Consider the following 12255-nt stretch of genomic DNA (forward strand, 5'->3'; position numbering starts at 1 on the left):
TTGAGGGAACAGTAGGCGTCGATCCAACTTAGATCCATTTCAGAAATCTAAGTTGACATCTTGACTAGATTCTGGTCTCGAGGAGACATAATCTAATTACTACCCTATTTTTATAAATTGTGCTAACTTTTGTTTTACAGGGTAGTATAATGTTTATTGTTTCAGACTAATCTTTTTCTTGCAAGAAAAAACTTTACTAGAAAAAGGGGTCCGGGCGTCCGTAACTGGTTTGGGCGCACAGAATGTAAAACTCTATTTCGTCACAAACGTGGAGCGTGCTGATTGGCTGAGCCGATGTCACAGTCCAGGGAACCGAAACTACTTATAGAAGCAGTCTTCCACCAAGAGCCAAATATAACTTCTTCTACGATTGCTCTTTTGCGCGTTGCTCTAAAGATGCTCTTGCGACGCTGTGAAGCTCCTCCGACAACCTGCGACTCAGTTTCATTTTTCCTTATTGTCGGTATTTTTTATATAGTTCTTATACTAAATTGTATAATACTTTTTGCGTATTATTAATGATTGTCCAACGAAAGTACTCTCACGTGCAGGCCTTGGAGTAAGAGTTGACGAAGGCTCCGAACCAAGTAAAATTGATTTGTTAGCGCTGTTTGTTTTTACCTTGCGCTGTGTACTCGATTTAATTAACGAATTTTTGACGAACACTATTCATTTGACCCCCCCCCTTCTAGCGTTTTTCATGATCCAACATGCTTGACTTGTTTGCTCCGGATAGGTTCAGGCCCGTTCCATCTCGGCCTTAATCGACTGAATAAGGTTCCATTGTTGAGCAATCGTGTCATCTTTGATTCGGGTTTCTTCTTGAAGAAGGGATATGGAGGCAGCGTGTTTCTCTTTTAAATAGATCAAGAATTGGGCTTGGCTCTCCAGATCTACATTAGTCTTATGTTTCAGTGCTACTTCATCCCGGGCCCGAGATTTAGCAGCTAACCAAAGCTCCTCAATTTATCAGCGAAGAGAAGATTAAAGATCTCTATCCTGTGTCATCTCAGCTAAGGATGTACCCCTTTGGGTAAGCAGTTGAGTCATCTGATCCAATTATTGACGGAGACGTTGCAGTTCATTTGACTCAGAATCCAAATCCATGATCAAGGGATGTCAGTAGAAAGAAAGTACGACTCTATTGATGATGATCAATCTCCTTTTAAAGAAGAGGGGAAAGAGAAGACAACTTATGCCGAAGTTAAAGTGACCCTTCTTCCTATGTTGATTGAGCAATTAAACAAGTTACACAGCCGAGGAGCTGGAAAAAGGAGCATCATTGAGAGTCATAATGGTGAAATAAATGAAATCAGGGTTTGGGTCTAGTCAGTCGGACCTGAGCCTCCTTCGACTAAACTTGGAGGGGAGGCTTTTGATACAGTGCATAATGGTAGGGTCCGATAACGTCAGGTAGTCAGAAGTCAAGGGGACGTGACAATCAAAAGTCAAAGGTACGTGATAGTCAGAAGTCAGGAGGACGTGACAGTCAGCAGTTAGGGAAAGAAGAAGTGGGACCGCCTGATGTCATTAGCCGCATGATTTCCAGTCGGGTGCTTACAGATCAGGATCCCAGATCTGAGATATGATGCACAATCATGGTAATGCATGACCTAATCCAACTGGTCGGGTTTTCTTAACTCGGTCTACATATCTAGGCTTGATGTTCTCAATGGGCCAACTCCCGGTCGACTCTCTAGTAATCCAAATAGGAAGATGGAGTTCTCGCCACGACTCGTCCTTCTCATCAAGATTCGAGCCAAGTGTTATATCCAAAAGATCATCCCGGGCTGCACCTAGTCAAACCCAGGTGGGACAAAAGGCGCTAGACGACAACAAGGATAGAGAATCGTAACTTCCTGTCAGAGAATAGTTGTTGTATGTCAGGGAATATTCCAATGGTTTGCTGTCATCTTCGAATAGAACCTTCTTCGATTCCATAGAAGGGTGTCATGCGTCCTCCATCACCCGACAGGTCCTGACACCCGACATTCTCTGACATCGGTCAAGCTTCAGAGGAACACACAGTCATATAAAAAGGGAGGTTCTCTCCCTTAAACAGGGGCACACACATTTGCACTTGTCTTCTAAAGTTCTTTTTCCTTCGTACACATTTCTTCTGGGGAAAAAGTGCTTGACTTGAGCGTTGGATGGCCTGCTTCGGGGACTTTTTCCTTGGCTTCTGGCCTTTAACGTTCTGTGGGCTTGTCTGAGTGTACGCAGAGCTCAAGTACCGTCAGCTTAATTACCGCCTTCCGTCAACACCACGTGGGGTCAGTTCTCATCGGCACATACGATAGGGGTGTCCTAGTCGCCTCTCCATCAACGCTAGTAACGGTTCATCCGACCTTCGTCTGACTCAGATTCTGAACAGGATCATCCTCCTTCATAGATCTTAAGGTGTCACGGTAGGACATATAAATCATCATTGAGGCCTCCATGATTCGATCCCTAACTATGACATATTTATAGGAATTTTTCCTCCAAATAGGAGGTGCAACCAAAGCATGCTGGGTTTTTGAGCCGATCACTGTATGCGCTTCTAGATTTACCCTAGTGACCAGTGGAAAACTTTCCTGGTCACCCTAGGGATAATTAATAAGGCTAACTAGGATTAATAATAATATGTTGGCAAAGACGTTGGGGGTGAGTGTAGTCACCTTTTGCCACCATGGTGTCTGACCTTTCCATACAAAAAGCTCTGTGCTAAGATAAAAATGTCTAACTGAAGGCCGACTATATTGGACCGTCCAGGATGAGCGCTATCACCTTTTACTTAAATTAAGGATCGATCCATAATGTCCCTAAAGGACGGACAGATTATCATTGCATGAGGCATTACCATCTAGAGATATGGTGGTCACTTTCTGACAACGAAATGCTTGTTAGGTTCATGTCCTCCCCATGCAACGGTTATTGCTCAAAGACAAAGATAGCCATGATTTACCTCTTTATAAATGACCGTGGTACCGATTGTGTGAATTGTCCAAGGTCAGCGTATGATCTTTTACCACTAAGGATCGATCTATAGTGACCCCGGGATATAGTTGAATTGGTAATCATGTGACTAATTTATAACATAAAGCAAGAGTTAAATTCCAACGAAGCAGGTAAAAAATACATTCTATATGGGAGTTTATTTCATATCTGATTTACTCTTTTTCAATTACGTGAGATGGTCATGGAGAATCATAAGTGATCCTGTCCAACAATCGAAAAGATGGCTAGATGGGGATATGACTACTGTATTGATTAGATATAGACTTTGCTCCACTTTACAATAAAAGAAACGTCAGTGCCGAGCCATGGAAGGGGTCCTCGGCGTTGGCCCTTCGACGCTCAAGTCAGTCACCGGAATAGTAGAAGAAAGTGAAGCAACAGTGAGTGCAAGTATGAATAGTAAATAATGCGTACTTTCGCTGGTGCACGAACCTCCCTTTATATAATAGCCCAGCGGGCGATGTGCACGTTCCTCGAGACGTGGACACGTTCTCCAATTTATCCTATGAAGGACCTCTTAGGAAAGTATCTCCGCCACCATACTTTAACAAGACATGTATATCTTTAACAAGATAGTAGAAGCTTCTGCCGTACAATCCGCTTGTTAACTATACTTTGTGTTAGCGACACTATCTCTCAGAAGAATATTAAGAGATACATCGATCTCTCTGCTCGGTTGAGTGAGATAGCGGCTCAGTTAGAAATTCCTCCGCTCGGACGGACTCGGCTGCTCTTTCCTATGGTGATTCGACTTGGTAGCTTGTTTCCGTATGACTAGACTAACACTTCAATTGTCCTAATGTTCCTTTGCTCCGTGATGAACGTCCGATGATCTTAGTTGTATGAGTATTCTGTTTGGACTAGCTTTTGCCGATTGAGCGGTGCATATCCGATCGATCATTGTAGGAGCTCTGCTCGACCTCCTCTTTAATGAGCCAGTTGATTTTCTGATATTGACTCTTTTATCTTTGACCTTCATACTAATTACTATTTCTAACCTTTAACCCGCATATAATAGGCGTCCTTTATTATCAACAAAAATACAAGGATGGATTCACAGTGCCTCTAAAACGGAGCGGAGTCGGTATCCAACGGTAGCCTGGCGACGGTCAAACTAGACATTCCAGCTAGTTCGTATTAGCACATGCAGAGCACGAATCTTAAAGCACTATCATCAAAGGCACCAAGCTCAAAACCACGTATTTCTTCTTTCGGTGGAGCAACGCTGCGCATATTTCCTTCGCCAACTGACGACGCACCTACAGGGAATGGGTTTTCAACAATCAACCCAACAAGTAGCTACATTTTCAAAAATTAAATCAATAGTATTATAATATTGTATTTTAAAAATCAACACGATTATCGTTTGAACGTAACATCGTGACAGTCGGCGGAAAAGATAAAATGAAAAACAAATCCATCTTTAGGACATCTGGAAATTAGATGCTTCTTTTAAAAGTTTTACAACTTTAACTGTGTGTTTGGTCCGTTGCTGCCTGTTCTCCCTTCATTTTTGTTAGCCGTCCCTGTTCTGTTCCACTCTGTTCTGTGCTCCTCCTGCTGCTGCTCTTCCGTTTCAATGAGAATTCATATATATTCCAAGATCAGTCAGAAACATATCGATAAATATTTCTTAATTCCATTCGTCCCTTTATCCTCCACCCTCGACGCCTTGCACATAATCCTGAAAACGACTCCACTCAGCGCTAGCTAGCTAGCTCTAGCTGCAAGAGCGAGAATAATCAAAGCTCCTCGATCGATCGCCATCAATCTCGCCGATCGAGCAGCTGCATCTTTTTTTCTCGTCGACAGAGACATCTGCGTGTTGAAGGGGCTGCCTATTCTATTCGTGGCGACCTGTGCATCAGCTCCACACGTAAACATATGTTGCCGCCATGCACGGCTTGTCTGAGGAGTTGGTGGTTAACGAACAGGCCATGTTTATGTTGACCTTCATGGATCTGTGTTCGTGAATAGAGAGAGAGAGAGGATTGAGAATCGGATGGTGAAAAAAATTATGATAATGACATATATATTAAATTGTTGCGATAGTGTTTTGCGGCTCCGTATATAAATCCTCGCTCCGCGCCTGTGAAAGGAGAGGAAGAATAACGCCGATTGGGAAAAATTAAGATCTCGCCGCCTTCTTTTCCTGCTGATTGGCCGTGATTCGGCGGAGCTTGATTTGCGTTTGCCTGTATGCCAATTTCACTAGGCGGCGGCTGTGGCGGAGGCAGAGCGATGCTTTCTCGGAGCACGTGGCGTTGCGGTGGAGGTTACAATGTTGAGCGGGCGAAGGAGGGCGTGGAACAGAGGGTTGTGGTGGTCATGGGCGCCACCGGCACCGGCAAGTCTAAGCTCTCCGTCCAGTTGTCGTCGATTTTTGGCGGAGAGGTCATAAACTCCGATAAGATCCAAGTGTACCGCGGGCTTGACGTGACCACTAATAAGATGCCGGTGGTGGACCGTCGCGGGGTGCCACACCATTTGCTCGGCGAGCTGGATCCCTCCACCGGGGAGCTTCCGCCTGCCGGGTTCCGTTCCTTGGCGAGTCACCTTATCGGGGACATATCCGCCCGCGGTCGGATTCCGGTGGTTGCTGGCGGATCGAATTCCTTCATCCATGCTCTGCTTTCGAACCGGTTTGATCCGCTGACCGACCCGTTCGGGGGGCGGTGGCGGCCGGTGAAGGAAGGGTTGCGGTACCGTTGTTGCCTCATTTGGGTGCACGTCGAGGCGGCGGTGCTGGCGGAGCAACTCGACCGGAGAGTGGACGAGATGGTGGGGGAAGGCATGGTCGAGGAGCTGGAGCGCTACTTCGCGGTCGAAGGGGAGTCGGAGCGGCACCCGGGGCTGGGGAAGGCCATCGGGGTGCCGGAATTCCGGAGCTACTTCACGGGGCGCGGCCGGCGTACCTCCGCCGCGCTCGAGGCGGCGCTTTCGGCGATCAAGGCCAACACGCGGTGGCTGGCGGAGGCGCAGGTGCGGAAGATCGACAAACTAGCTGCAATGGGGTGGCCGCTGCGGCGGGTGGACGCCACGGCGGCCGTGGCGGCAAGACTCGCCGGGGTGCCCCAGGCAGCACCCTGGAGGAGTGACGTGGCGGATCCCAGCGTGAGCGCTGTGGCGCAGTTCCTGGCGGAGGAGGAGGAGGAGGCCGGACGTCGCCGCCGTCGCGCCAGCCGCACGAGCGTCGTACTTAATTCCTGAACTTAATGCGCTTTACCCCCTCACTTTTTGCTATTATCACTTTATTTATTTTACCCCTTCTATTTTCTTCCTATTACGGAGAGAGAGACAGAGACTATAGAAAATAGTAAATTTCGCAATTTTCTTTTATTTTCTTTTTTTTCTTTTATAAATAAAATCCTATTAGTGAAGTGAGAGTGAGCAAGGAGGAGTTCAATTTTCAAGGTTTAAGAACTCAAATTTTGTAAAAGTGTTCTAAAGGAAATAAATGTTTAAAAAATATCAAAAATTGTTTTTAATTGAGTTCGATGGAAGAAGAATCTACCCCCTTGCCACACTTTGAGTGTGACTAGGGTCACTCAAGTAGTGTGATAATATGCAAATGGCAAAGTGATGTGAGTGAAGAGGAGAATAACTTTTTGTTCTATCATTGTGGAATAAGGGAAGGAAATGACATTAAATAAATGCATATGTTTGTATAGACTAGAGTATAAAAATGATGTTCTATACTTACTTTATAACTTCTTAGTGGTTAATTATAAAGTTCAAAGGTTCCACGAATTGAGGGTTTCAATTTTATAGGATTATCATAGCCATATTTGAAGGGCAGTCAATAGCTTTTGAAGGGATAACTAAAAAATAATATTTATCAACACTTTGTATAGCTTTTAAAGTAGTACTACTTAGCTTGAGTGTTTTGGGCATCATATTCACTTCGTATAGTCATCGAGAAGAGTATGCAAAGTCACTATGATTTAGTAATCGTTATGGATTCTAGGCCGCCCCAATTAATGTCAATAATTTTTTTATAGATTATTTTTCATTCGCGATAAGGATCACGTGAAGCATATCGAAAACCATGGCATATATATATAGAGAGACTAGGGAAGTCCCCTATGCATTGTGCAAAGGTAAGGTAAAAAGGAAAAAGATGAGGTAAACTCGAATATATATATATATCAATTAGATAATGTTCAATGCATGAGACGAATAATATATATTAATCAATCTTTTCTATGAGAAATAGGAGGCCGCCATATGCCATTTGAATAGACTATTTGCCATTCGTGATAAGAATCATGTGAAGTTTATCGAGAACCATGGCATATTTATAGAGACTAGATAGGTAGCCAAGTCCCTAAGCATTGTGCAAAGGTAATTAAGGTAAAAAAAGAAAAAGATAAACTCGAATATATATCAATTACATTGACATGTTCAATGCACTAATACTAAACCTTTTCTAGAAGTAGGAGGTATATAAAGTATATATATGTCATTCAAATCAAGTATTTGTCATTCGTGATAATGATAAAGTATCCTAAAAAAAAAGACACAGGTATAATTGAATGTGTATCAATTTGTTTGACATGTTCAATGCAATACTAAACCATTTTTGGAAGTACTAGGGGAGATAACTCTAAAATTGACTTGTGATTCTTGGAACTATAGTGCGGGTAGAACAACACACAAGTGTGATCGTCGGAAAGAAGGATCGGAGTATCTAGATCCGAGAGGCCCCTTTCTATTATAGTACTTAATATCGCTCTCAAGTATCTAAGTCGATCAATCACACACTTGAAAGTCTAGCTAGCTACATGCTCATCATCATCATTCCCACTCAAAAGATATTCTCAATTTCATATGCATGACAACTAAACATATAGAGGATGTAAAGCCTAAAGGGCATGCCATGCAGCATGCGCACCATCCTCCCTCATATGCATGCGATGCAAAAGCAACGGCAGCCATAATGGCGGCCATTGCCACCCTAGTGAGCTTCCACATGATGCATGTGGAGCTTTATAAAGTTATTGCCATCTCATAGAAGAGAAGAGAGATGGAAGAAGTTTACAGTCTTGGTTATATATAATTGGCCCGTGAGTTCATGAAATACATGCAATATTAACGGTACGGGATGGAATATAATTGCGGCGATGGATCTTCATCGCCTTCGGCGGCGCAGATGGTAGTCGAGGAGCTCAGGAAGGAGCTGGAGCATGAGCGGCTGCTGCGGCGCAGGGCAGAGGGCGAGAGCAGGGCGCTGGCCCGGGAGCTGGCGGAGGAGCGGCAAGCGAGGGGGCGGCTGGAGGAGGAGCTCGAGAGGAAGCGAGCGGAGGCGGAGCGAGCCGAGAGGGAGATGGAGGAGGAGCGGCGGATGCTGCAGATCGCCGAGCTGTGGCGGGAGGAGCGCGTGCAGATCAAGCTGCTCGAGGCCAAGGTCGCCATGGAGGAGAAGCTGCAGCAGATGGTGATGATGAATGCGACGGCATCTGACGGGCAGCGCCGAGCGGCGACTAAAGTTAAAGTCAACGAGTGTAAAAGTCAATGCGGCGGACAGGCGAAGAAGGAGGCCGTGGAGAACCCGCACATTCGGAGAGGGATCAGAGGCCACGTGGAGTTTCCGAAGGTGGTGAGGACGGCGACCCAACACAAGGGCGGCGGCGGCTGGAAGGTGGACATATCGAACGAGGCAAACTTGGAGTGCCAGAGGGCTCAGCTCCGCGTGCTGATGCGGCATAAGAACGTAAATGGAGGAGCCTTTGCAACTTCCATCAATTTTGTCAGTTGAATTTTGATGTTGTTTCGCCATCTCGCCATTTTTTAATCCGAATTATCTCATTTTACCTCGGCTATTATAAGAATAATAGTTGTTATAATATGTAGGGTAAATTTTTTTTTTTTTTTAAAAAAAGGGTGCTCTTGTTTTTTTTCCCCCGACTAGGACGCGTCACTTTGATTTTTAATCAAAAACATAACCTTTCCCCCTGTTACCTGTTACCCTCTAATATTACTTCCATATTATCTCCTGTTTAAATTCTGAGTCGATTAGACGCATTGTGATAATTATAAAATCATAATTATTATAATATATGTAATAATTATAATTTTATAATTGTTATAACGTGAATACTAAATGAACAGGCTGAATTTATATTGTAATAGCTATATTTTCGTAGCTACTACAATATGAATGGTAGGAAAATATAGTTAAATCCGAATTATAACAGTTACGAAATCGTAATTTGAATTTGAACATGTTAAGTATGCGTTATAACAATTATGAAGTTGTAATTACTACAACATTTATAGTAGCTACTAAATCATAATTGTTACAACGTATTCGACTGGTTCAAGATTTAAGCGAGAGATTTAGGTAAGATAATAATGAAAACAATACTAGAGAGCAAGAGAATAAATGTACACAATTGAACTATGACAAGGGAGGCTCTTTTGATTAAAGAGTAAAATGGGACTTCCCTTTGACAATTCGAAAAAAATAGAGTACATGATGCGGTGATGATGAGGGGACCCACCCCGTTGCCATGGTGGAGGTCAAAGTCAAGACGATCAACGAGCGGGCGGTGTTGGTCGGTCGATCGAAGCATATACCGACCGGGGATTAAGCACCGACTCATAGTCTTCGACACAGGGAGTAATCAAACCGACGCTCAAGGGACGCGCAGAAGCCGAGCCGAGTGACTCCTCCACTCAGCCTAGCAACAGAATCGACATCAGTCGTGCATGCGGACAATGGGATTCCGGTCGAGCGACCATCCCGCTCGGCCCAGCGACGGACGACACTTGGACAGGGGACTTTCAGCCGAGCGGATATCCTGCTCGGCGTGATAGTAAACAGCGCGGGGATAGCAGAATTTCGGCCAGGCGGTCATTTCGCTCGGCCAAGCAACAGACACAGTAGGATATTCTCGGACATCCTTTTGGGAGCTAGTGCCGCTGACAGGCGGCATGGTCAGACAGAAGATCGTACGACAGAAGCTTCCACTGTCACTTCAGAGATATGCTCGGCCTGTTAAGATACTGTGTCAGACACACTTTACTGACACATCTTTTCAGGGAGAGCATTGAGATGTGTGCTCGTCTTGGGAAGCATGCACGCACGCTACAGGATCTCTATATAAAGGGGGTCCAAGCATTGACGGAGATATGCTTTTACACGCGATTTTCTACTGTTGTGCTACAGTTCTCATTTCTTCTTCTTCATCTTCTTCTTGCTTCGCCGGAGACTAACTTGAGCGTCGGAGGGCAATCGTCGGGGACCCCTTCTCTGGTTCGGCATTGACGCTGTTTGTGTTGCAGGCGGGAACAAAGTCTACAGGAGGTCAGCAGTAGTGCCACGTCCCCAGCATCCATCTCCTCAACTTTTGGATAGGATCATATTTGACGTCGTCTATGGGAACATCACCTGAATCCGAGCCGAGAAGATGGAAGACGTTGGACGACTAACCACCGTGATGCTCACTCAGGAGGAGTTAGAGATGCATGTGCAAGCGCAAGCAACAAAAATGATAGAGCAACAATAACAACAGGTGCTAGCCGATTGAGTATCATCGCAGCCTGCAACATCAACGGCCGATAGGCGAGTGGAGCAAGAAGACCGAGCGGAGAAACTCTCAGTATGTGGGTAAAACAGAAGGTCGATCGGCATACAAGGGGAAGCGCCGCTCACGCTAATCCCCTTCCATCGCACTTTCTTCCAAACCCCTTCGGAGATAGGCCAAGCGCATCAGGAGCGGGGATTAACTTCAGATGATGCTCCCGTGCACGATGCATGGAAAGGGAAGGCGCCCGAAGCGCCACGTCTCCCGAACATATCAACAGGCAGTTCTTAGAGGAGATCTTACAAGACCCTCTGCCTCGACATTACACCTCATTGGTGATAGGGACGTACAATGGGTTGATCGACCCAGATGATCATCTGGATTGGTTCGATAACGAGGCCATGCTACATCAATACACGAACGGAGTGAAGTGTCATGTCTTCCTCACCACTTTCTCTGGATTGGCGCAGCGCTGGTTCAAAAGGCTGCCGGATGGCTCGATACAGAGCTTCAAGGATTTCCGAGTTGCATTCCAGCATCACTTCGCCAGCAGCCGACGCTACCAGAAGACAAGCGTCAGCTTCTTCGCCCTGAAGTAAGAGCCCAAGGAAGCGCTCCGAGCGTACATTCAGTGCTTCAACCAAGTGGCCATGGACATCCCCTCGGTCTCGTCCGAGACCATGATGAATCCCTTCACCCAGGGGCTCGTCGAGGGAGATTTCTTCTGATCACTTATCAGGAAGCCGCCTAAGGACTTCGACCACAAGCTCAAGAAGGCCAACAAGTATATGAATGTGGAGGAAGCTCAGACAGCCAGGAGAAAAGAGGCGCCGACCGAGAATACGACATTAACCAAGCGTCGACCAACAAGCAACCACCTGCCGCCCAAGGGGCCGAGGGCTAAAGGAGCACGACTGCACTAGGAGACTAGGGCACATTCCATACAGCATGTGGCGTCCGACCGACCTAAGGCGTCGAAGGGGAATATATGGACTCCTATTTTTTGTTCATTCCACCAATCGGCGACGCACAACACAAGGGATTACCGGGGACTAACACCGATTTTCAACCGACCGACTCCAAGAGGATACCACCACCAATCACCTTCGCTCGATCGACGACCATGACACAGATCCATTGAGCGTTGGGACAACAGAAGGGTGCCCGAATGCCATCACCATCACCAGCAGCGTAGGGAAGACACCGATCCGTCCCGGGCCCCAGCCGAGCGAGACAGACCGTCCGCTCGGGAAGAAGAAAATAGAAGTAATGCTTCTCGAGGAGAGATAGGCATGATAGCTGGTGGACCGACCGGTGTCGACTCCAACCGAGCCAGGAAGACCTACGCTCGGTGGTTGGAGATCCACGCTGTGGGGTGCAGCAAGAAGAAAGCCGAAGGGCCTCAGATCATCTTCAGCCCTAGCGATTTGGAGGGTGTCGAGATCCCTAATGATGATGCTTTGATCATCCGAGTGGTGATCGCCAACTACACCATTCACCGGACCTTCGTCGACATGGGAAGTTTGGTGAACATCATTTTTAAGAAGGCGTTCAATCAGCTGCAAATCGATCAAAGCGAGTTGATGCCCATGGCGACCTCACTTTACGGATTCACAGACAACGAAGTTTTATCGATCGGCCAAGTGAGGCTGACTATCTCGCTGGGAGAAGAGTTGTTGAGGAGAACCCAGACCACTAACTTCATAGTGGTGGACGTGCCATCGGC

General features: G+C 46.0%; 2 protein-coding genes across 2 annotated transcripts; both read left to right on the forward strand.

The window, feature by feature from the left end:
- The first annotated feature begins 4733 nt into the window (after positions 1-4733).
- LOC121977798 (adenylate isopentenyltransferase-like) lies at positions 4734-6486 on the forward strand. Its single transcript, XM_042530218.1, has one exon. The coding sequence runs from the start codon at positions 5200-5202 to the stop codon at positions 6208-6210; it is 1011 nt and encodes a 336-aa protein (XP_042386152.1). The 5' UTR covers positions 4734-5199; the 3' UTR covers positions 6211-6486.
- A 1618-nt stretch (positions 6487-8104) lies between these two features.
- On the forward strand, positions 8105-8758 carry LOC121978503 (protein BRANCHLESS TRICHOME-like). The gene has a single exon (XM_042530843.1). The coding sequence runs from the start codon at positions 8105-8107 to the stop codon at positions 8756-8758; it is 654 nt and encodes a 217-aa protein (XP_042386777.1).
- Positions 8759-12255: the final 3497 nt, after the last annotated feature.

Source organism: Zingiber officinale, chromosome 4B (genome assembly GCF_018446385.1).
Source record: "Zingiber officinale cultivar Zhangliang chromosome 4B, Zo_v1.1, whole genome shotgun sequence".
NCBI lineage: Eukaryota > Viridiplantae > Streptophyta > Magnoliopsida > Zingiberales > Zingiberaceae > Zingiber > Zingiber officinale.